Genomic DNA, 25,041 nt, shown 5'->3' with positions numbered 1-25,041 from the left:
GTAAAGGAGGCCTAAGTTCCACTCAAGACGAAAAGCATCACCGAGCGAGTGTCACTTTGGAAACTCCAAAGCACAAAACAACTGACATTGACATTCTCTGAGGAGGCGAACAGATCTAACCAAGGCTCTCCCCATTGCTGAAAGAGACCTTGCACCACCCTTGGCTGGAGATGCCATTCATGATCAACCATGCATAGACGACTGAGTTTGTCTGCTCTGGCGCTCAGAGAGCCCACCAGATGCTGAACCACCAGGGATATGCCCTGACTTTCCAGCCATGTCCAGAGGAGCAGAGCCTCTTAACAAAGAGTCCACAACCCCACTCTGCCCTACTTGTTGCAGTATCACATGGCGGTGGTGTCGTCCATGAATATTTGCACCAATTTCCCTTGGAGAGAGGGAAGGAATGCTTTCAATGCAAGCCTTTTTACCCTGCTCCAGAAGACTGATGTGGAGCCTGGACTCTGCTGGACACCAGACACCTCTGATCTTTGCCTCCCCCATGTGGCCGTCCCATACCAGGAGTGACGCATCTGTCACCACTGTGAGATCTTGTTGGGAATGGGAGAGGGATCTGCCTCTCACCCAATCGCAATTCGAAAGCCATCACTTCAGATCTAGCGCAGTTCCCTTTGAGATCTGGACCATGTTGGAGAGATTACCCTGATGCTGCGCCCACTGGAACTTCTGGTGCTACTGCAGAGCCCGCATATGCCATCTGACATGTGTCACGCAGAGGCTGTGCAGCATGTGCGGCACGGTGGCTGAAGGGGAATGGACGTGGTTGAGCGCCCCTTCCGCAGTCACAAAAAGGGCAAAAAGCAGACTGTGGGGGGCGAGCAGCAGCTGCGAGGCCAAGGGACCAAGCCATAGCCCGGGACTCCTTAAAGCGCTTGATCGCCAAGTCGGCTTTATCTCCGAAGAGACTCGTGCCATTGAAGAACATTTCCAGAGTGACCGTTGGACATCTCCTGAAAAGCCAGATGTCCTCAACTAAGCGGGGCACAGTAAGACTCCCATCAAAGCAAACGATCTGCCCAGTTAGTCGGTCGTGTCCAGCCACAACATACAGTGAGCTTGTCTGCATCTCTTCTGTCAGCAACAGCTTGGAAGAGAATGGCCCGGGTCTCACCCGGGATCTGTGGCAGCCCACAATGCCAGACTGGAGGAAGGGAACATTGTCTTCTGAAGTTGATCCAGTCTCTTTGATTCCCAATCCGGGAGTCCAGATGGGAATGGTACCGACGAAGAAGCCTGGATGACAAGGCTTTCAGGCACAGGATGTTGGGTAAGGAATTTAGGGTCATTTTGCGCAGGGCGATGGCAGCGCGCGATTGTCCTGTTTACAGAAGCCCCTGTGCTGGGTCTGGACCGAGGCACCCAGAAGGACATCAGTGAGGGCTTCATTGAAAGGTAGGAGGGGTTCCGAGTTGGAAGCCCCAGGCTGAAGCACCTCAGTCAGGAGATTAGTCTTAACTGCCAGAGAAGGTAGCTCAAGGCTGAGGACCTCAGCCACCCTTCTCACCACCACAGAATATGACGCTCCTCTGTAGGCACGGTAGGGGGATAAAGCATGCCAGTCTCAGGAGAGGTATCCAGACCATTAGCTTTTCCCTTTTCCTGTGCCCAGTCCATTTGAGGGTCTTCCAGCTGGAATTCTGAAGGGTCTAGCGACCCCTCCACACTTTCGCTGTATCAGTAACCATAAGAATAAGGGTCAGGATCCAACCTGGAAAATGTAGGCCCGTCAAAGATGGAATCGGTGTCGAGCGAGGTCAGTCTGCCTCCGGGTATGAGCTTAACGTTGATCGTAGCCTGACTAACATCCAAGGCGTCAACGTCTTTGCCAGTGCCAAGGGAGGTCACGTTGACATGTCCAGCATCGGCACAGATCGAGCAACAGATCCAAAGGGGACCTCTTGAGCCAAAGCTGCCGGCGTGGAACCCAAGGGGGCCCCCTCCAGCCCCACAGGGTCCGAAGGCATTGCAGGGAGGGTCATTCTGCCCAAATATGAGGCGGATGGCCTCATAGAATTCTTTAAGTTGGCCAGGGGTCACTCCGGCTCCTGGGTCCTCGAGGAGGGGCAGAGTCGGCCCAGAAATGTCGACACTCTTCATGTGTCACATCATCCGAGTGACGGGGTGAGGCCGAAGAACATTTGTTCTTCTTCGACTTCTTCTTCTTATGACCCGAATGCCACGTGGACTTCGAATGGGACAAAGAGGAGTGGTGATGGTTCAGTGAGTAGTCTTGTGACCTCCCTCTTGATTGAGACTTGGAGCGATGCTGAGTCGAGCACCGGGCTGTCATGAGCTTTAGGGTCTGCTCCCTCAAAGCCTTTGGGTTCATGGTCCAGCATTAGGAGCACGACTTTGGATCGTGGTCGCGCTTCAGGTACCACAAACACACATCATGCGGTGAAAAGAGTCACATGGCTTAAAACAGGTCTTCCATAAAATCCTCAACGCACTAAAAAAGTGTCAAGAGCTCAACAAAATGGTCAAAGTCAGTCAAAAAACGACAGAGGGTAGCTCCCCTTGGATCCGCGCATAGGTAGAGACATAATCTACTTGCAGATTCGTTACTGACTGACCCATCCTCCCCTCTTACGAACTGATTTCTAGGGACAGGGCTTCCCCATACAGGGTCTTAGCTCTGGCACACCAATTTTAGTGTTTCTTCTTTGCTCTGCGCTTTGGCGTGGAAAGTTGTGAAAAGAAACCGACGTCACTGTGCTGAGGAGGCATCTATGTACTACTCCCAACGTCATCATGGCAACTACGACGCCAACGCGCCCGCGGAGTTGACAGACGCCACCTGACACGCAAGGGTTTCGCTGAAACAAAAAAATCTCCAGATCCTGTAACGCCTGGGGGAAATGCTAAGGTAAGGAATCTGCAACTGGAATTCTCTACCAGATATATGGTACAAAGAGTACCAAGGGCCAGTAACATAAATGTCACTAGTGGACTGCAGCATTAACTGTGAACCCCCACTACAGTAACAAGGTGTAAGCATGACTCTAGATCTGCTACCACAGCTAATCAGGCAGGGTTTAAACTGACAACCGGACATGGCAAAATTGACCTATTTGCCAGGTCAATACCTTAGGTATTAATTTTGCTATACCACCCATAGCGAAGGCCCTAATAGCTCACATGGCAGGGTTTTAAATTTGAAAGAGAATCATGTTTCATTTATACTTTACATATCCAGACAGTGAAAACTCAAAATTGTTGTTTTCACTGTAGCAAGGCCGGTGGCTCCATTGGCTAATGTAGAGTTTCAACTAGCCAATGCGCCACGTTCTAACTTCCCTTTGGGGCCATCAAACCCTGCTCAAAGGTATCACATTAGTCATTACATTAAACCCAACTTCATGCAGAGGTCAGATCTTAATGCAAAGATGACTTTACAAAGTCACCACTTTCTTGCCCCAAAATATAGTAGCTGCTTTTGATTAACTGCAGAAGCTGACACCCGAGTCAGCCTGGTGCCCTACTGCTAAGAGATGTGAAGCTCTCCCAGGAAGAGAAACAAAGGGTCTGCTGGAGGGAGGGGGTGTTACCTCCTCCTGCCAGGATGGCCTAAGGGAGGTGGCTATAGGTGGCCCAGCTTCAAAGGGGCTACATCCTCTCAGAGGCAAATTTAAGCCACACCTGAGTTTGCCCGCTCCCTTGTGCAGATAGACAGGCTGTTATCTCCTGCAGAGGGGGTAAACCAGTTGCAGAAATGGTTTTTCCAGGAGGGGTGGTTCATTATACTGGACACACCTTAGGTCTGTGCACATGTTTCTGTCCCGGGGAAGAAGGGTCCAGATATCTTTGATTTGGGCGGAGAATGCACCGTGGGATTGTTAGTGCGAATCCTACAGGAAACTATGTAATAGAGGGTAGGGTTCTCCCGTGTAAATTGCAGTCCCGTTGGCTAGTGATCTTCCACACCCACAAACTTGAAATTGGCATAAATGTGGCACCCCTGGCCTCCAGCCTCAGAACATTGCTGGACTCGGAAAGAAAAGCAGGACTGCACCTGCTGAACCTATGGACCCGGGAAGAAACGCTGCAACAAGGAAGCCTGCACCTGATCCACCTACTGGACCAAGACAGGACTTCAGAATGAGAAGGTCTGCTTATGCTGTTGAAACTGCAGAAACCCCAAGGGCTGGACCTGCTCCCACTTGTGCCAAGCACCAGTTAGTGGACTCCAAGGGCTACTTGGATAGCCTCCTGCCAAGCTTGAGGGCCACAAAAGCTAAAGAAGTCCTGCACTTGCAAAGTGCCCAGCGGACAGGTTTGCTCTGGACTCCATTGGTATAATCGAGAGTTTGAGTCTTATCCCCCATCAAGTCCCTCTCAGGACCTGGACCCTTGGTTAGTGCTAGAGTGGACTGCAACTTGTGAATCAAAGCCAAAGATAACAGGGTTCTAAACACAGAGTCCGAGGCTCATAGACTACCGCTGCTTGCCGGTTCGTGGGTAGCCTCGAACGCCATAGAGAACACAGGCTTTCACTAGATCCTTGGACTTTGTAAGTCTGATGAAACCAAGGCCGGACTCCAGCTCTAGTGGAACCCACCAAGCTCACTGTTGGCAATAAAAATAAAATTAAAAAAAGAAACGTTTTCTAGTGCGAAAGTAAAATTCTGGCCAGGACCAACCCAGTGCTCGCATCCGACACAGATTCCATTCCGGCCGGCCTGAAAATTGACTTTGCCCCAGGAACCTGTCACGATTTTTGGCATTTCGGTGCCTATTCAAAGATAAAAGTATATTCTATTTTTATAAACTGGAGAGGGATTTTCATTGTGTTATGTTTCTTGCTTATTGACAATTTTGGAAATGATGAATCCTTTACATTTTTTTTTCTTCGAGTTAGGCCTGACTGCTATGTGCCACAGACACCCAAAACTGAGCTAAGGTTTGATTTGAAGAAATCTATCTGGAGCCGATATGGGTTAGTGACATTATTTGATGAGGTCTCACAACCACCCCAACTAAAATCCACTTTCTCACAGTGAATGTCTCATTCCAAAAGATGGAGCCAGAGGAGTCAGCAGACACATAGAAGCAAAAATAAAACACTAAAGGGTGTATACCTGTGGGAGGGGCCAACAAAATGTGGCAAAAATGGCAAACAAAGTGGGGAAGTTATACTTGGAACAAACAAACATGACTTATTTTCTCCATCTGTGGGGAGCCAAAGGTTAGTAACAATGCAGTAACGTTTGTACAAGCCCATCAAAAAACCTCAACTACTCAGTTTCCAATCCAGGAACAGATTCTTCAAGTCTTTTTACTAGTGGACAGTCATGTTTGTGAACACTGTGTGACCACTAGAGAGAAGTAAGGTGGCCCTGAAACATGACGTGGATCTGGGGGAAAATTCAGAGCAGGCTCATTACTTCTGAGCCCCTACGCAGGCTTATCTTCTGGGGCACTGATGAGCAGTTGGTAGCGCTGGGTGTGTTTTAGCTGGACCACACTTAGCTACGAGAGCAGCTTCTGCTGGCTTTGTGAGCCTCCTGAGGGTGTTCAGGACTCAGAAGATCACTGCAGAAGGAGAGACACGCTTCGCTGGGCCCCAGAAATTAGGTGGTTTCTGATCAGTATTGGGAACATTGAGACAACAGCACTGATGGGTGCAACATGAATGGGTCTGGATCCTCTGTGAGGAGAGCACTGGGGAGGGGAAGTGTGCCCTAAAGCTGATTGGGGACAGCTTGACACAGCCATCACCTTTCGATCCTGCTTTTGTCAAGTAGCTGTGAATCAGAAGGAGATAACAGAAGGTGGTGCAAATGAAGCACATTGCACGCCTAACGAGGTGGAGCTATAAAAAGCACTTATCAAATGACTGTCTGAATTTTCTGGTTCATCTACAATGGATACAACACAGAGAGATTCTATTGCTTTAAACAGAAATGCAATCATATACAGAAAAGCCCTCACAGGAAGTAAAAAGGGGACAAAACAAAAGAGAATGGTGCAAAAAGCAGTTTCTTTGCCCCAGGCATCACAATTGGATCAAGGCGGAGGAAAGCAATCTAAGCGTGACTGCAAAAGAGGGTGCACTGACCCCTGTAGATAAATACAACCCAATTTTATAACCTTTCGTGCCTAGCAATTAGTGAAGAAAAAAAGACCTCAATATACACCTCTTTGACATGCACGGAAAAAAGGCTGCCAAAAACTGCGGGGAGCTACTGAATGTTCTGGGGTGAATCTTCTATGTAGAGTCCTCCGTACTTGAATGGGGGTCTGCAAACGAGATGTACTGTGACTTCAAAAAATGTGTAGTCCATTCAGTGGTCCACATGGAGGCTCGTGGAGTCTCAAGACGATACCTTGAGGGCCCACCTGTTAGGAACCCATAACAATTTTGAAGAGAAATGAGCCCTTAAAACAATCATTCAATGTTACTGCAAGAAGAGGATTTTGTCAAGTGACTCTCCTGCTGAGTTTACAGTTTGCAAAGTCTGCACACCTACAACCAGAAGTTGTAAGTATTTCAATTTCTGGCATAGCATGACAGCTAGGATGAACAACCTCACAAAGTGAGACAGAGACATACAATCATGTGACTGTTTCTTGCCCTATCAGCAGAGAAATCCCTGTGCATTGAAAAGGTTTTGAGAACATATGTTTGAGGGAAGACGTAGCAGATTCTGACTGGCAGACACCATTACAAACCTAGTCAGAACATCACTTATGAGAAAACGAACTTCTAGCCAAACCTGGAGATCCAAACTTCGTCTTCAGTAGAGAAAACCATAAAATATTATTTCAGTAAAGTCTGTTTCCCCATGAGAATGCCTCAGACAATTTCTAGATGGATAATATATGAAGAAAAATGCCAGCTTATACTAATTTGATGCCAATTCTTGCATTTATTTATCAGAGATTGAACCTCCTCTCCATCCAGGCCTTGAAAAGAGGACACAAAGGGAAGCATACAATCTTAGTTTTGAGCAAGAAGTAAGATGATGATGATCCATTTATAAAGCACACAATTACTCTAACAGGGTGCCCGGTCACTAAAATGGAGAGAAATCATAGAAAAAAAAGTACCCAGTGACAGGGGACCAGGTTTTTAAGCCTTTTTTTAGAAAGGGATACATTCACACTTAGACACAAAGTAAACTGTGCCAGAGCTCGAAGGCCAAGTGGGAAAAGGATCAGCCACCAATATAAACATGGTGGGAAGCAGAAATGATAAGGTCAGGGCTGTGACAGAAGAGATCTTTCAAGCTTGCAGGGGAGCAGATAAACCAAAAAGAGGACCTCCATGTAAACATATACCTGACCTTTTCTCTGGCACTTAAAATGATGGTTGTGTTATTAGTTCCATGGCACAGTGGTTGCTTGGAAACTGTGCTGAAGGTGACAGAGGAAGAAATGTGTACCAATTTGAAAAACACTGAATTTGAAAGCATTCGCAGGTAAAGGCAAATCAGCAGACAAATGGTTTCTTCCAAACCACACCTTGCAGACACAGCATGTAAGAGAAAGTCACCGCATAAACAGCACCACCTGCCTGATGAATACACATAGAAAAGTATAACTGTAATGAAAGGTGTTAGCATACTATAGTTCTCTATATTGTTAAACAAAAGCCACCGTCTTTCTGTACCTGGGAGACGTCTTTGACAGCAGTCGGCGAGGCATTCATGTCCTCAGCTTGGGGTGGTTGCTGAGACGTTTCTGCATTTACCTCCAGTTCACCCAGGCTCAATGGCCCCAGACTAGTAGCTGATTCACCAAGAACAGTGCCTAACAAAGGAAAGTTTATCAGACTTTAGTAGAGAGAGGTATAATTACATTCTTACATAAAGGAACAGATGTAATTGCAATATAACTTTGCATTCAAGCACCTAATTCTGTTACCTAATCACCATTTGTATAGTGTTTTCAGCGGTCAGAGGCTGCCTTCAGCCCAATTATGGAATTTCTTGATACTAGTTGTACTTTTTGAACTCTAATAGTCCGCCAAGCACTAGTTTAAAAGACTAGAATAAACTGTCGCCTGGTGACAACAACTGCATTTACTTAGACCGCATAGACTGGGGAGTCCCATTCCAGAAATCTAAATTCAAAAATTTGAGGTGTCCCAACACACTACATAACTCACACCAGAAACCATTGTTTATCTACTTTGCCTTTACATACATTTCTCTCCTTCTGATCTTCCACCACATTGCAGAATTTGTACTTGTGTAAGCCGCACTTCATGTGGTAAATCATAACTGCAGATTTCAATCACCTAATTGTTTGTTTCCTTAAAACATTATAGTCGTTCTGGATATTTGTGTGGTTAACACTGGTTCACATTTTGCTTCAAAGCAACACTGTATATGTACTTTGAACTCCACATACACATTCATATAAAACTTGCATTCCTGCCAGTAAGGAAAGACATTGATCCAAGACTACAAACAGCAGACTGAATGAGATGCAACATTTCCAAACAGATTGCACAACCATTTGAACATTCATGCCTTCCAATGAATTTCCACAGCAACGGATGAATTTTCAGATCTAAGGATTTATGAATTCCAGATTTGATAGCCAGCAGGGGGCCAAACACATTTTAACTATAAATAATGAAAAGTTTGTTTTCTAAAAAACTGTCTAAACTGTGAATAGATGAATATGTAACAAATACCTATTTCCTACTACTAACAGGATTTTGTCTTTTAAAATCTGTCAGTAAAACAGATTTGTGAAAATATTTTAAAAAGTGCGCTGATTCAAATAAGAACACTGTTATTTGACCTCTTATTACCTACATATTTAAGAACCTGGGACTCTTCCCCCATCTCAAATGTTAAGAAATTGGGCTAAGGCCAAATGAAGTACTGTCTCTCTCAAAGCAAACACATATTTTGTCAAACTAATTGGGCAACTAAGCATAGATTTCAGAACATCAAAGCCTTTCTATTTTAGAACCCTACACACTGCACAATTCTTGAGGTGTGTGAGCAGTTACCCACTCAAGAAGCAGATGAGCTTTAAAACACAGAATCATTTTTGTCACCAAGCAATAGAAAGAAAGGGAGGTCATTAATACTGGTTTGAATATGTATTGGAATTACATTTGGGCAATACCGTTGACAGTGACAAGTGAAGAGACAATCAATAAATCAAGATGGATTTATACAGAGTGCCTAATCACCCGGTAGGGTAACCATGTGCTCCAAAGATAGATGCTGTGGGGGATCAGCTGAACAGCCAGGTCTTGAGTCCTTTGTTGAATTCCAGAGAAGGGAGGAGGTCCATAGATGAAGGGGCAGTTTCTTGTAGGATTGTGCCGCGAGGTAGGAGGAGCGTCCTCCACTGTTGCTTTAGTTGATGTGGGGTGTGTGATGGTGCGAGGGAAGCGGAGTGCAGGTGTCTGGAAGGTTGGTGAAAGTTCAGGTGGTGGTTGATGTATACTGGTTCTTGATTGTGAAGGTTTTTGTAGGTGGTGATCAGCATTTTAAATTGACACGTCTTCTGAATAAGGAGCCAGTGGAGCTTCTTGAGGTGTTGGTCCATTTGGGGAGGTAGAGGATGAGTTTGGCTGCTAAATACTGTATGGTCTGTAGTCTCCTCAAAAGGTGCGTGTTGAGTTCCAGGCAGTTGTTTTTCATCCATTCAGTGATGCTGATCATGCATTTGTGGAAGATGGCCCCCATGGTAGAGGGGTCTTCTGACATTGAGAGGGTGAGCCGGGTGTCGTCTGCATAGGATATGATGTTCATTCTTTGGGTTCTGACAATGTTATTCAAGGGGATCATGTAGATGTTGAACAATGGAAGGCTGAAGGACGAGTCTTGGGGGATGCCGCAGATGATGTTCTTGGGTTTCGAAGTGAAAGGTGGTAGGCACATTCTCTGGGTTCTTCTGATGAGGAAGGAGGCAATCCATTCGAGGGTATCTCCTTGGATTCCAATATGGTGAAGTATTACAATAAAGGTGTGGTGGTATACAGTGTTGAATTCTGCTGAAATGTCAAGGAGGATTCTGATGTAGTTAGAGGCAGCAATCAAGGCAGTTTCAGTGCTGTGCTTCTTGTGGAAACCAAATTGGAAGGAGTCCAAAAGAATGTTCTCCAGGTGTTCCGTGAGTTGGAGGTTGATGGCCTTTTCGAGGACTTTGGCAGGAAATGGGAGCAGGAAGATGGGACAGATGTTCTTGGGTTCGTTGGGGCTGGCGGACGGTTTCTGTTTAAGAGGCTTGACTTCTGCATGTTTCAGTTCTTCGGGGAAGGTGGCCTCGTTCATTGATGAGTTGAAAATGGCAGTGTGCTTGTTGCTGATCATCTTGTTCCAGAGTCTGAAAATGTAATGGGGCAGGGGTTTGTGGGTGCTATTGAGCAGATGAAGGTCATGACTGCTGTGGTGTATTGTGTGGTGAGCTGGTCCCAGGCGGTCAGCAGGTGGTCGAAGTCTCCATTGGGATTGCATTTGTGGGGGTGAGGAGACTGAGGATGTAGGAGGAGGTGGGTTGGAAGTTTTTGTAGATGGGGGAGATCCTGTCATGGAATAAGTCACCCAGCGTGTCACAGAGTTCCTGAGATTGGATGATGACGTTTTCGGTGGCTGAGGGGGTTGGAGAACTCTGACCATGTTGAAGAGTTCTTTGCTGTGGTTAGAGCTGGCTTGAACACAGTTAGCTAAGGTGCTCCTTTTTCTCTCTGTCAGTAGTTGGTGGTATTGGTTGAGGGATGACTTGAATGTGGTTCTGCCTGTGGGCTGCTTGCTGGTGCTCCATGTCCTTTCTATCTGCTTGCAGTTGGATTCTGTGGTTCTCAGTTCCACGGTGTACCAACAGGCCTGCTTAGTGGATCTTCTGAGTTTGGAGGGCTTGGCGGGGGCGACTCTGTGGGTGCAATTGATGATCCAGGCGGAGAAGTTCTTGACAGCCTGTTCTAGGTTGGTTGCGGTGTCGGGGGGGAGGTGGTATGAGGGGAGGCGTTGAGGGTGTTGGTCTCTGATACTTTGTTCTAGCTGCAGTGTAAGATGTTAGGCGGTAATGGAGCATCCCTGTGATGGTGAAGTGGAGGATGGCATGATCTGTCGAGGTGAGCTCATGACATAGCTGTACTTGACTCTGTCACTGGCTGTGAAGATGGGGTTGAGTATGTGACCTGTGTAGTGTGTGGGGTTGGTGACTAGTTGAGTGAGGCAGGTGTTGTTCATGCTTTCGGGGAGGTTGGTGGCATTGGTCTGGTTAAGGCCTTCAAGGTGATAATTGAGGTCTCTAAGAAAGATTTAGTATTTTGAAGTAATGGCAAGCAGGGCGATTAATTCCAAAATGGTGTCACAGAAACTGGGGACCTGGTTCTGAAGGTCTGTAGGCAAGGGTGCATCTGATGTTGGTTTTGCTGTCGGTTCAGAGTTGTAAATTGATGTGTTCCATGATCAGGTGGTGTCGCATGTGGCGGTGGTACAGTGGATGGTTTCTTTGTGGATGGTTTCTTTGTGGATGATGGCCATTCCACTTCCGTGTGGGTTGATGCAGTCCCGATGTGCTAATTTGTAGCTGTCTGAAGTAGCAGGAGTGATATTGGGAGCGGATGCAGGGTTGAACCCGGTTTCGGTAAGGAAAATTTGATCGGGGTGAGGGAAGTTATGATGTAACAGATCTTTGTGTTGTGCTTGTAGAGTGATTGTGGTTTGAGCAGGATTCAAGGGAATTGTTCTGAAGCAGTCATGGTTGGCATGGTGGTGGCAGTTGTGCATGCAGGTGCTCCAGTGTTGCAGGAGAAGAGACAGTGGTGGCAAGTAATGATATGTGAGTTTTGATCACTGACTCCATGTTGCACTTAGCCTAGCACTACACCGTCAGATTAGTGATCACCAGCTTCATTTTGCCTATTGACTTTATTTTAGCCTTAGCCTCAGCCACGTTAAAAGCTGCAAGTAGTTTTCCACATTGTACTGCGCTCATGTTTTTGTTCTTCGTGTTTTTTCCCACCAAGGGCTTAGGCTGATAAAAATGTACTCAGACGGCAAGGGCGGTCTTGTTTTGAATTGGCACCATGTGATTGTGGCCAAGACCCGATGTGATATTTTCACAGCAGGCCTAAAGCAATCAGCATTTTTTGAATAAATAAACTTCTGCAGTGAGAGGGATGTTCTAGACTTTTCTTCTCTTGTCTTTTCAAAGTATAAGAGGCCAAGACCAGATGGGCCGGGGAAAGAGTGTGTTTGCAGATCTCAGGCACAGCTAGGACGCTGGAGTGTGCCATCCTTCCAGTGAGGATAATTGGATCTCTCTCTCCTCGATAGATTCTGGGATCTGGCGATCTGATGCTGAATAGGAGGGAGCTGAAACAGTGATGCCCTTTTCTCATGGTGATGCATATTTCATAACTCATTATTTGATTTGCATTATAATATAGAAACATATATTTCTGTGTATATTGCAGTGGAGAATCATTTGTACATTCTTTCATTTCATTGCTGTGACCATTTTTACACCAGGAATTATTTAAATAGTACCTACTGATGTATTTTGTATTTAAATTTTTATAGCACGACTAGTGTCAATAGAGAAAGAGTCTTATACATCTCTCTCACACACACACAAACTATCCAGAAATAATGACTCATACAGATGTGTTAATCAAATGTACAGAAAATGTTACAAAAGCCAATGTGGATTACAAAATGTAGGAGTCACATATCATCCACAATGGTAAGCATTATTTGCTATGAGTGCCTTGTCCGGAGAAACAAAGTCAGGATTTAAAAAGTAAAGCAGTGGGGTTGTGTCGTAGTTGGACTCTCGCTCCTTAGCAAGACTGCTAGTTTAGGGGTGACATCACTTCTGCTTGTAGGGGCCTGAGTCACTCCTATAACAAGTCGTAACTGTCAGCCCAACCCTCCTGGCTCCCAAGCAGTAACTCACCAAACTTAGACAGTAAAGGTGATTTCTGTCAGCCTTACACACATGGACTCTAGATGTGACTTCTCAGGGGAGTCGTGGTGGAATGGAAGTTACCTTTTTATCTTGTTAGGAATAAGTCTCATACACACACAGGCAATGAAGGAGATGCAGGAGAGTTTTCAATATATTTATTGAAATGACTGTAATCTGCTGTAAAAGGCATGAAATGCAATGATTAGGATAATGAGAAATAATAAAAGCAAAAACGTGAAGATGAGAGTTCTGAATAAGAAGAACCTGCACCGTATTGCAATAAACATAAGATGTGAAATTCCAAACAAAGAAAACCTAATCTCTACCTTAACGAGAGGTAGGTGTGATAAACCTTAATCTGACAGTACCATAACCATGAGAAGCGCTCTCCCCTTCCCTCGTTACCTTTAAAAGAGGTCTCTAGGTCTGATTCCGTGAAGACACAAAGGCTGAGTTCTGCAGCAGGTGATGTGCAGCATAGATGGCATCTGGAAGGAACCCCTCTAATGACTTTGTCCATGTGAGGTGTATTTATACGGCTCATGTAGGCAGCAAGAGTACCTGCCCAGGCTCCTGACACCTCCCAGCAAGACCAGCTAAACCGTAAGTACTCCCCCCGCCCAGCCCCTCGCTACTCACCTCTGTTTCTCTGAACTTCTGGCTTCTGCCTTCCGCTCTCTCCTCCAACCTTTCTTCGCACCTCTGCTGTCCATTTCCCTTCGCTTTCTGCTCCTCCCTCTGGTAGCCATCTTCCTCCGCTCTCTGCTCCTCTTCTGCAGCCCACTTGCTGCGTGTTCTGATCTTCTCCTGTGTCCTTCTCTTCCTCCTCACCGCACTTTCCTCGTGTTCTGCTCTTCCTCTGTGTCCCGCTCCTCTTCCTCAACGCATTTTCTTCCTGCTCTGCTCTTCCTCTGTGTTCTTCTCTTCTTTTCTCTTCTTCCTCACCGCATTTTCTTCCTGCTCTGCTCTTCCTGTGTTCTTCTCTTCTTTTCTCTTCTTCCTCACCGCATTTTCTTCCTGCTCTGCTCTTCCTCTGTGTTCTTCTCCTCCTCTGCACCCCGTCCTGCGTGTTCTTTTCTTCTTCTGTGTTCTTCTGTGCTCTTCTCCTCCTCTGCACCCCGTCCTGTGTGTTCTTTTCTTCTTCTGTGTTCTTCTGTGCTCTTCTCCTCCTCTGCACCCCGTCCTGCGTGTTCTTTTCTTCTTCTGTACTCTTCTCTGCGTGTTCTTTTCTTCTTCTGTACTCTTCTCTGCGTGTTCTTTTATTCTTCTGTACTCTTCTCTGCGTGTTCTTCTGTGGTCTTTTCCTCTTCTTCTGGACTCTTCTCTCCTCTTCTTCTGTGGTCTTTTCCTCTTCTTCTGGACTCTTCTCTCCTCTTCTTCTGTGGTCTTCTCCTCTTCTTCTAGACTCTTCTCTCCTCCTCTTCTGTGGTCTTCTCCTCTTCTTCTGGACTCGTCTCTCCTCCTCTTCTGTGGTCTTCTCCTCTTCTTCTGGACTCGTCTCTCCTCCTCTTCTGTGGTCTTCTCCTCTTCTTCTGGACTCGTCTCTCTTCTTCTGTGGTCTTCTCCTCTTCTTCTGGACTCGTCTCTCCTCTTCTTCTGTGGTCTTCTCTCCTTCCTCTTCTATTCCTCTCTTTTCTTCTCGACTCCTCTCCTCCTCTGTAATTCCCCCTTCCCTATCTTCTTTCCCTTCCCCTCTATCTGACCCCCCCGCCCTCTGCTTTCCCGCCACCACCTCCCTCTCGGCCCCGCCCCCTCTGCTCCCATTCGTCACCCCTCCTCCCGCCCCCAGCTGACCCCTCCTTCCCCAACCCTTCCTCTTATGGCGCACGCTGTGCGGCCGCGGAGCGCCAAAGGCAAGCCCGTCTGCGCCTGGACCGCGCCCAGCGCCACGACCCCTGTCCCCCAGCACTCCCAAACCCCGCAGCACCGCTACAACCCCACCTCCCTCCAAGCTCTCAACCCGGGACGCTCCAGAACCTGCTTCCAAGCCAACCCAAAACGCACTCATGGACCCTTCGCATGCCTTACCTGCAAACACACCTTCCACCGCGACTGCACCCCGCCCGCCAGCCCACGCGCCAATAATCATCTCAAATGCATCCTCATCAACGCACGCTCCGTCCACAAGCACGCCATTGAACTATGGGACCTCCTGGACTCCACCGCACCGGACATCGCCTTCATCACTGAGACCTGGAGGAACGCCTCCTCGGCCACTGACATCGCCATAGCCATCCCCGACGGCTACAAGATCACCAGGAGAGACCGCACCAACCAAGGCGGTGGTGGAATCGCCATCGTTTTCAAGGACTTCATCAACGTCACCACCTCCACCGAAGACACCCCCCTCGCCGCCGAACACATGCACTTCCAGATCCACACCGACCCCAGGACCACCCTCAGAGGAACTCTCATCTACAGACCCCCTGGACCACACGCCCTCTTCAGCGAATCCATCGCTGACTTCATCTCCCCGCACGCCCAAGCCTCACCGGACTACATCCTCCTCAGAGACCTCAACTTCCACCTGGAGCAGAACAACAACCCCAACACCAACCTCGGTCTCAAGCAACTGGTGAACACCCCCACCCACATCTCCGGACACACGCTCGACCCTATCTTCTCCGCCAGCAACCACGTATCCTTCAGCCACTCCTCCGTAATACACTGGACCGACCACAGATGTGTCCACTTCACCTTCAGACGCAAGACCCTCCACCTCCGCACACAACCCATCCCACGCAGACATTGGAACAAAATCCCCACGGAACAGCTACTCTCCACTCTCAGCGACAACCAACCCACCTTCTCCACCGACCCCAACAACGCAGCCCTCAGCCTCACTCATTGGATCACCAACTGCGCGGACAACCTCGCACCCCTCAGACGCCTCCCAAGACCGACCAGCACCAGGAAACCTCAATGGGTCACAGACACCCTCAAGGAATAAAAAAAAAACTGCAGTACCCTCGAGAAAGCCTGGCGCAAAGACCACACGTAGAAAACATGTCTGCCCTCAAAAACGCCACCCGCGAACACCATCAGCTGATCCGTGCCACCGAAAGAACTTCCTTCACAGACAGACTGGACAAGAACACTCACAACAGCAAAGAACTCTTCAACATCGTCAAAGAGCTCTCCAATCCTAATGCCAACTCCAACTCCATCACGCCCTCACAAGACCTCTGCAACTCCCTCGCTACCTTCTTCCATCGTAAGATCACCGACCTACACGACAGCTTCGGACACCAGACCCAGCCAACCACCACAGAACCTACAAGCCCAGCCATCACCCTCAACGCCTGGACTCACATCAGCGCGGAGGAGACCAATGTTACCATGAACACCATCCACTCCGGTGCCCCCTTGGACCCCTGCCCACACTTCATCTTCAACAAAGCCGACGACATTATTGCCCCTCATCTCCAGACCATCATCAACAGCTCGTTTGCTTCTGCCACCTTCCCCGAGAGCTGGAAACACGCAGAAGTCAACGCTCTCTGAAGAAACCTACGGCGGACCCCAGCGACCTGAAGACCTTCCGCCCCATCGCGCTCCTCCCCTTCCCTGCCAAAGTCATCTAGAACACCGTCAACAAGCAACTGACCAATTTCCTTGAAGACAACAACCTACTCGACCCCTCCCAGTCCGGATTCCGAGCCAACCACAGCACAGAAACCGCCCTCATCTCAGTCACAGACGACATCAGAACTCTGATGGACAACGGAGAAACAGTCGCCCTCATCCTCCTCGACTTCTCGGCTGCCTTCGACACCGCCTGCCACCGAACCCTAATTTCCCGCCTCCTCTCCACCGGTATCCAAGAACAGGCCCTGGACTGGATCACTTCTTTCCTCTCTAACCGCTCCCAAAGAGTCTACCTCCCTCTGTTCCGCTCAGACCCCACCGAGATCATCTGCGGCGTCCCACAAGGCTCCTCGCTCAGCCCGACTCTCTTCAATATCTACATGAGCCCACTCGCCGACATCATACGCAAACACAACATCAACATCACCTCCTACGCCGACGACACTCAGCTGATACTTTCCCTCACCAAGGACCCCACCAGCGCCAAGACCATCCTGCAAGATGGAATGAAAGACGTCGCAGAATGGATGAAACTCAGCCGTCTGAAACTGAACTCAGACAAAACGGAAGTCCTCATCCTTGGAAACACCCCGTCCGCCTGGGACGACTCTTGGTGGCCCACGGCCCTAGGCACCGCACCAACCCCCTCAGACCACGCACGCAACCTCGGATTCATCCTGGACCCACTTCTCACCATGACCAAACAAGTCAACGCCGTATCATCCTCCTGCTTCCTCACTCTCCGCATGCTTCGAAAGATCTTCCGCTGGATCCCCGCCGACACCAGAAAAACTGTGACCCACGCCCTCGTCACAAGCCGCCTGGACTACGGAAACACCCTACACGCAGGAACCACCGCTAAACTCCAGAAACGTCTTCAGCGAATACAAAACGCCTCCGCCCGCCTCGTCCTCGACATACCCCGCAACAGCCACATCTCCGCCCACCTGAGACACCTGCACTGGCTTCCCGTCAACAAAAGGATCATCTTCCGGCTCCTCACCCACGCACACAAAGCCCTCCACAACAAGGGACCCGAATACCTCAACCGTCGCCTCAGTTTCTACACGCCCACCTGTCAACTTCACGCCGCCAACCTCGCACTCGCCGCCGTCCCTCGCATCCGCCACACCACGGCAGGTGGGAAATCCTTCTCCTACCTGGCGGCCAAGACATGGAACTCCCCCTGCCAACCTCAGGACCACCCTGCATTCCGGAGGCAGCTCAAAACCTGGCTCTTCGAGCAGCAGTAACCCTCCTCCCCTAGCGCCTTGAGACCCTCACTGGTGAGTAGCGCGCTTTATAAATGTTTTTGATTTGATTTGATTTAGGTTCAGGCCGCAGTTGGCTAAATCACCTATATGGGGTCCAAAGAGCACTGAATAATCTGCCAAGATGGTGCTGTGGGGTGGGGGAGCACATGCTTCATGAGGTCCTCTTTGGGATAACTATGTATGTCCCAGATCTAGATGGCCCTGGTATGGTGGTGGCAGACACATCATTTGACATAAATGTTTTGTCTTACTGTCTTACAGGAGCTTCAACAATTTCGTTTGGCTGCACATTTAAGGCAGATAGATAAGGAAAACATAGAAAAGGTTTTGGCTGTTGTAGACTCCGTGACACTGTGAAGACACAAAGGCTGAGTTCTGCAGCAAGGTGATGTGCAGCACAGACGGCATCTGAAAGGAACCCCTCTAATGACATTGTAACTGTGAGTGTATTTATATGTCTCATGCAGAATCCCTGACGCAGGTAGGTACCTAATAACTAATAATGTAGCAGACTTGTGTCTGCAATCATATAAACAATCCCTAACAAGCACGCACAATGTTCCTGTCAAACGTAAGAGTGAAAGGGACATAATATGACTATACCTACGTACATCACTGATAATGACACCTTCTCAGAATGTCACTGACAACAAGAAGCAAAACATTTTTTTATAAAATGTAAGCAGCTGCAGAAGTGGTAAAACAAATAGTGAAATAAATAGGATACAACAGATCATGCTATGTGGGCCAAAAGCTATTAGGTAAAGTGGGCAACAGACCAGTAAGCTGACTCCTATGCTCTGTGTGGAACTAAAATGGATTCACCACACCCTCCCTAATTGCCGGAACAAGGATGCTAACCCACTAGCGAGGGTGCACGAGTCCAAGTCTAAAAAGGCTCTGAACTAAAAGCCTAAAAACTGCTCAAAATCAAAGCTAAAACATACAAAATAGACATAATGTCAACCATGATAAGCAAGGCAGGCCAAACACGAGCTGAACTGATAAGGCAAGTTGGTATCACATTTCATATTTTGGAAAAAAGCCAATGGTCAAATTTAACAATGTGTGTGGTCCTGTAGAAAATCTCCAAAGTCATCAAAAGGTAGGGCATCCAGCAAGGACTCCACATTGGCAGATGTCAAATTGATCACAGGATGGCAGAAGGATCCACGGATCAAAAGTGTGCAGAAGCCTCAGACGTAGGACCATTGTGCCATATGTCAAAGAGCCAAGTACTTCACAAGCGGTAGCTCATAAGTGGCCTCGCGAATCAACCTCAGTCTCATGGGGCATGACCGTGAATGAACCCTTATCGGGAACATTAATAGTTCCTTGTTCACAGGAGGCACTTGCTGGAGATCAAGACACACACTCGGCGTGCATTCAGAAAGGCACCAGATGCAATGAAACACAGACTGCTCGCACTATAGGACTGGCCGGAGCACCAAAGTACTGCATCATGTGGTCATGACACAGCTGGGCTGGTGGTAGCTCTATCACTCCGCTTTGCTGAGAAAGTACAACCATTGCTTATCAGAAATAGTAGTAGCAATATTCCGCCAAACACATTAGAAATTAGTGAATGGATAGCTGAAGGAATGACTCCAAAGACGGTCTAGAAGGTGGAAGCTAATCCAGAACTGGCAGCCTTAAAAATGTGTACAATCCACCTGCAGTGCTCGAGGTGATAAAAATTCTGCAGACCAGTTCTCCAAAGTGCTTGGGGAAGTTGGTATTTAATATGGATTGTATGCCGGCTGATGACCTCGCTATCTGGAGATTGTGCATCTCCTTGGCCAATGTCAACTTCACACATTTGTGAAACAGTAGAGCTTTTAGCAGTAGCAATGTGAGACCATGTCTGCTACCCTTATCTCTTGTGTGAGGGGAAATAAAACATGGCAGCAACAATTTACAATTTGAGAAACTGAAATTGCATAGGGAATTCCCAGCCTCATTCCGCAGCAACTTTGATTGTTCAGAACTACATAACTCAGAAAGACCTCTGCTTCACTATTCATACAACTGAATTCGAAAGGCTACCCCCTATCTTCCTTAATATAGATTCTCCTAGCTGCTCGTATCTGCCCACACCAAAATGTTTCAAACATTTTGTGAAACGAAAGGTGTAAATCGGCAGAATTATAAACCCATGTACCAACCATACTGTTGATGGTGTCTCTGCTACTGTGAAAGGCAGCCTTTCTAACTTTTCAATGTTAAGCATGGTGTAACTAGCTTCCCTTTTAGCCATTATCTGTTGCTCCCTGGACAAATTAAAAGCAGCAAACAATTCACTTCTGTTTATGTATTTCCAAGGGACATGGCCATTTTTTAAAATCTGCAATGTGCAACCCAATTCCATGATGGAACACATCTGACTTTGTCCGTGTTTAAAAGGGACATGTCATTCTGAATGATGTCAATCGCAGATGACACAATGTTATTAAGTGTATATATTCTGTTGGATATAGTGTTCATGCCATTATCAACAACAGCTAAAGCCTTTTCCATATTTTCTATCTGCCTTAAACGTGCAGCTGCTTCCATTTGAGAAAGCTTCCGGATCTCACTGTATATGGCATACAGGAATTGTTTACAGTGGGGTCTTCTTGTACCTAGCAAGAATTCCGGCAAGTCTATTTCCTGTGATAGGAGACTAAGATGTTCTTTGACTGCTGCTAAAGTGTTAGTGCGTAACCATTGTCAGCACAGTTTTCCACACTGTATGTAGTAACTATGTCAGAGTGTTGACCCGAGACATAGCAAGGGTCTGGCCGGCTAATCTTGAAACCCCTTGAGGAATTAACAAAACGTGCCTGACACCCATTTGTGTCCAAAGGCCTCAATAACCACCCGTCACAACTTGAAAGCGTGGAGTTATAGGTACCATTCTGGACCCAAGCGTTCAGTTCTTAATACTAATAATCCAATATTTCTACTTAAAGGAACTCTGTTATAGCAAACTAACAATAACAAAGTTTGAGGAAAAATAAGAAGGTTCTAAACTTGCTTTTAAACTTGTATTGTATTTTGCAGTTAGCATGCAGCAACGTGACACCAGTTCATAGCTCACTGTGCTGTATGTGGATTGTAACTTATGAAGTGCAGGCAACAAAATGATCTGCATGACAAAAGTTGTAGCCCACTGAGCTAGCCACATAAAATAGAAATCTGTGATTTGCATGTTAAAGTGGTGCTTTGCAGCAGGTACATTAACCCTTTGTGCTACTTTATGAGTCAAAACTGTGACTATACAAAACACAGATCTCCACCATGTGCCTGAATCACTTGAGTTAATATACTTTTTCATTTTCTAAAAAATGCTGGACATAACAAGATCTCTGTAGCAGATGCACTAACCTCATAAGATATTTAAAATGTTGTGTGTTTGTGACCAATTAACTAAGCCAGAACAGATTTACTGCCATATTTGTCCTTGCTGGCAATTTCATTGCTACACAATTTTTATTGACTGTCAGAATCTGCTTTTGAGGACTCTGCCCCTAGTGACTCCACGACCTTTCTGCTGTCACACATTGACCTCCAATTTATGGGATCCCAGTGTATATTTGTTTTTTTACAGTTCCAGCACTGCAGTCAATAATGTGGATTTATAAACCATTCAATCACTGTCCAGGTCTGAGACATCACTGTGGGAGTTAAACTACGACTAGCTTCTAAGTTTGGCCAGCCTAGCCTAGCGTTCTCCACAGTTTTCCCATTGCTCATTTGATGGCACCCTTCGGCTTGACGTTACTTCAAAGCATGTGAGTCCTCTGTCAGCCTCTCTTTTATTTTCAGCCAATGCTGAACCCTGAACTTAGGCCTGTGTGTAACTAGTCCATGCCAGCTTTACACAACCACCACCAGCAGTGCACATGCTACTTCATTACAAGCGCAACCAGTGATGCAATGCCACTGTCGCTTCAGGTGGGCCACTGGAATGCCTTGGCAGCACTGGACCTTTAATCTGAAGTGCCAGCACTAAACCATCTTAGGGTTGCCAGAACTGGGCTCTCAGCATGGAAGATTAAAACAATGCCCTTACCGTGCAGGTCTGGCAAAGTGCCTTCAGCATGCAATGCCCAGCCCAGGGCTCTCGTGCCTGCACTGGATCTTCACTGTTCTGCACCAGTCGTGGACATCTTACTGCACTTTTTCCGCTCTCCATATACCATATTAGTCCCCTAAGGCACTATACTGTGTTCAGATCTGGAGTTCCATACCTCACAGTGCCCACGCCATGCAGTGCCAGTCCAGAACCATCAATATGCAGTGGGAGCACAGTTCTGCAGTCCCACTTTTGGGCCTCACACTTTAGTAGCAAGTATGCCTTTACACTGCACTGGTTCGTCAACCTGTCCATACTATGCGAGGCCCCTAGGGACCTACATTCGATTAAAGCTACAAGTCCCAATGATAGATATTTCAAGTCAGGTTAAGGTTGTGATTTCATCCTTATTTCCCTCATGTCTCTCGATCTCACCAGTGCTATAGTCACTAAGGAATACCTTCTGCCATTGCCTTGTAAAACATTAACAAAGAAGCAACCCAACCTATCTTTATGAGGTCTTAATGTTCCTGGTTTAATATTGAGGCATAGATTTAGAGTTTGAGGAAGGGGTACTCAGACACAAAGGTGACAGATTAACCTGTCCTCTAAACCGACTGTCTGCCCACTTATTTAGGTTTGTAAGGAACACCAACTTTCTCTCAACGGAACGATAAAAACATTAACAAAGAAGCAACCCAACCTATCTTTATGAGGTCTTAATGTTCCTGGTTTAATATTGAGGCATAGATTTAGAGTTTGAGGAAGGGGTACTCAGACACAAACGTGACAGATTAACCTGTCCTCTAAACCGAATGTCTGCCCACTTATTTAGGGTTGGAAGGAACACCAACTTTCTCTCAAAGGAACAATAAAAAGATTCTTCAACAGTCAGATGGAGATGGGGCTGCCAGTAGAAAGGCAATACACCATCAGCCCTCTTTAGAGTGGGCGGTGTGATATCCTTGTCTCTCTGTCCAGTGCCATCAGTTAAAGCCCAATCTTACCACATCTACATACCTTGACAATACAGCGGTAATCTATATTGCAAATACAATATTTTTGGGGTTGGTATATGATACACGGTATGAAACAAAGTCCTTTATCACTTTAGCCGTTATTTGGCAAGAATTAATTCACACTTTTGGCTTATTTGAACCTTTTGTGCAAAACAAGGTAGACATGAGAACAATTTCTCAGGAAAGGGCAAAAGAAAAATGCATTATACTCCATGGCAGTGGAAGGCAAATAGTTTGTTGCTAGAATACTGTCTATTATACACACATATACATTGCTGAAGACGCTGGTTTAGATCTGCTACACCAAGAACTAAAGAAACAAAAAAATATGGTATTATTCATTAATTTTAGACGTTTGTTCTATTTCATCCTTTTTGAAAGAACATATAACAGTTTTTTAGAAACACATGCCTAAAGTAGTAATTTCACCAACTAAATCTTAAAATAGAATTGTGTACAATGTTTCTAGAAACATTTTGATGATATAATGAGGGAACAGGGAGGCTAGCTGAAGTCGCTAGCTGAGAGCCAACCTCTAGTGCTTGCTGTAAAAACATGCACGATGTACAGCTTACACACTAACTAATGAGGCGTTGAGGCGGGCTGCAGGGACTGGGCTGATGGTTGAAGAAGGTGCTGGGGAGAGGTGGTGAAGTCCTCTTGCAAATCAATGTGGTGGTGTTGTGATCCTGAAGGAGGTGGCACTAGTACTCTGTAGGGCTTAGAGGGCCAAGGTGTGAATTCACCTCCAGGGTGCACTGAGTAGCGTCAGTACAGGCTTGCGGACGTATGTGAAGTCACTAGAGACATCAAGCTCTGACAGGGAATGGGGAGAAAGCCACCAGCCACATTAGCAGCCATAAGAATTCAGCGAGTGGGCCTGCTGAAAGAGGCTACAGAGAGAAAGTTTAATTATTCCCTCTGCTAAGCAGAAGAAACCCAGAAGAAGAAGGTTGGTAAACTCCGATGTGGTGGACAGTGTGTTAAGAGGGGTGACGGACTGGTATTGCTTAAGAAATGGTAAATCGAGGCTGGAGGTATTGAAGTACTCAGAGGGCAGTTCAAGACAATTGGGTACGGTTGATGTGCTAGTACTGGCCATCTACCCATATAACTGCCAGCATTACTGCTGAGTCTGAGCACTTTCACTATTAATATTCAGGAGTCTGCTCCAACCCCTTCCTGAAGTTTTTAAGCCAGCTACCTCTTCACAAGTATCTCTAGACATTACGCCACAGGATGGACCTAATATGGAGGCAGGAGGAAACGGAACACAAAATTCTAAATGCACTGAAGGGGGCCATTGCAGGGTACCCACAGAGAACAGATTTCAGGTTTTGGTGGAAGGGTGCCCAGGCTTTGATTATCCCAGAGGATCTCAACCTCACAGTGGAGAGGGTGGTGTCCCAGAGCCTCAGAAGGGGCAGACTCAAGTTGAGATGTTGTTAATGAGATAATGTAAGAGGTTAAGACTATGTTCGCAATTTTATAGAAGAGTCAGGCAAGTATCCAGTGCACCTGCCAAGCAGTGGAAGGGAAAATGGACATGATTATGCAGAGGATGAACACATTGGAGGTTTCACTGGAGGAACTCAGGGGAAAAGTTGGGGTCAACTGTGAGGAGATTTGGGGCTTGAGAAAATGCAAAAAGGTGTTTTGAGATAAGTTGGAAACCTTGGATAACAATGACAGGTGAAATTATGTAAGATTTTGTTAACATTCCTGAAGTTGCTGAAAGAGATAATCTGAGAGAGTATGCAATTCACTTAATCAAAAAGGCTATACCTTCTGTAGATCCTAGCAAGTTTGCCTCACTAGTATACAGAGAGTGCATCAAAATCTGCTTAAGAGGAACCCAAACAGGAAGAAGGCAAGAACGTTTTTGATTAATTTTAAGACATGCAACCTTAAAAAGCAGATCCTTTCAGCGCGGGTAGTTTGAGGAAAGATGATCTCTCTTTTTGTATCACATTAGATATTCCAAAGGCTACCCAGGATTGACTGTGGGAGCTGGGGAAACATACAAAAGCTTGGGGAGCTAGGAGCTAGGCCCAACTCAGATTTCCTGCAATTCTCAAAGTCATGAGGAACAACAGTATGTATAATCTGCAAGACCCAGGGGAGGTGGAGAATTTAATTAAACAGGATAGGGCCTATACGACCTATGATCAGCACTACAGGAGGGAGCAGAAGG

The 25,041-nt window shown here is 46.7% G+C and overlaps 1 protein-coding gene across 3 annotated transcripts in view; it reads right to left on the bottom strand.

Moving 5' to 3' along the window:
* KIAA0586 (KIAA0586 ortholog) overlaps nt 1-25,041 on the bottom strand; it is a 587,996-nt gene that overhangs the window by 91,883 nt on the left and 471,072 nt on the right. For all 3 annotated transcript variants that reach the window (XM_069207463.1, XM_069207462.1, XM_069207464.1), the window contains exon 28: nt 7,634-7,773. In XM_069207463.1, coding sequence (XP_069063564.1) covers nt 7,634-7,773 — 140 coding nt within the window. The remainder of the gene's footprint in view (nt 1-7,633; nt 7,774-25,041) is intronic.

Source organism: Pleurodeles waltl, chromosome 9 (genome assembly GCF_031143425.1).
Source record: "Pleurodeles waltl isolate 20211129_DDA chromosome 9, aPleWal1.hap1.20221129, whole genome shotgun sequence".
Taxonomy (NCBI): domain Eukaryota; kingdom Metazoa; phylum Chordata; class Amphibia; order Caudata; family Salamandridae; genus Pleurodeles; species Pleurodeles waltl.
Note: the sequence above shows the minus strand (reverse complement) of the source record. Positions and strands in the feature narration are given on the sequence as shown.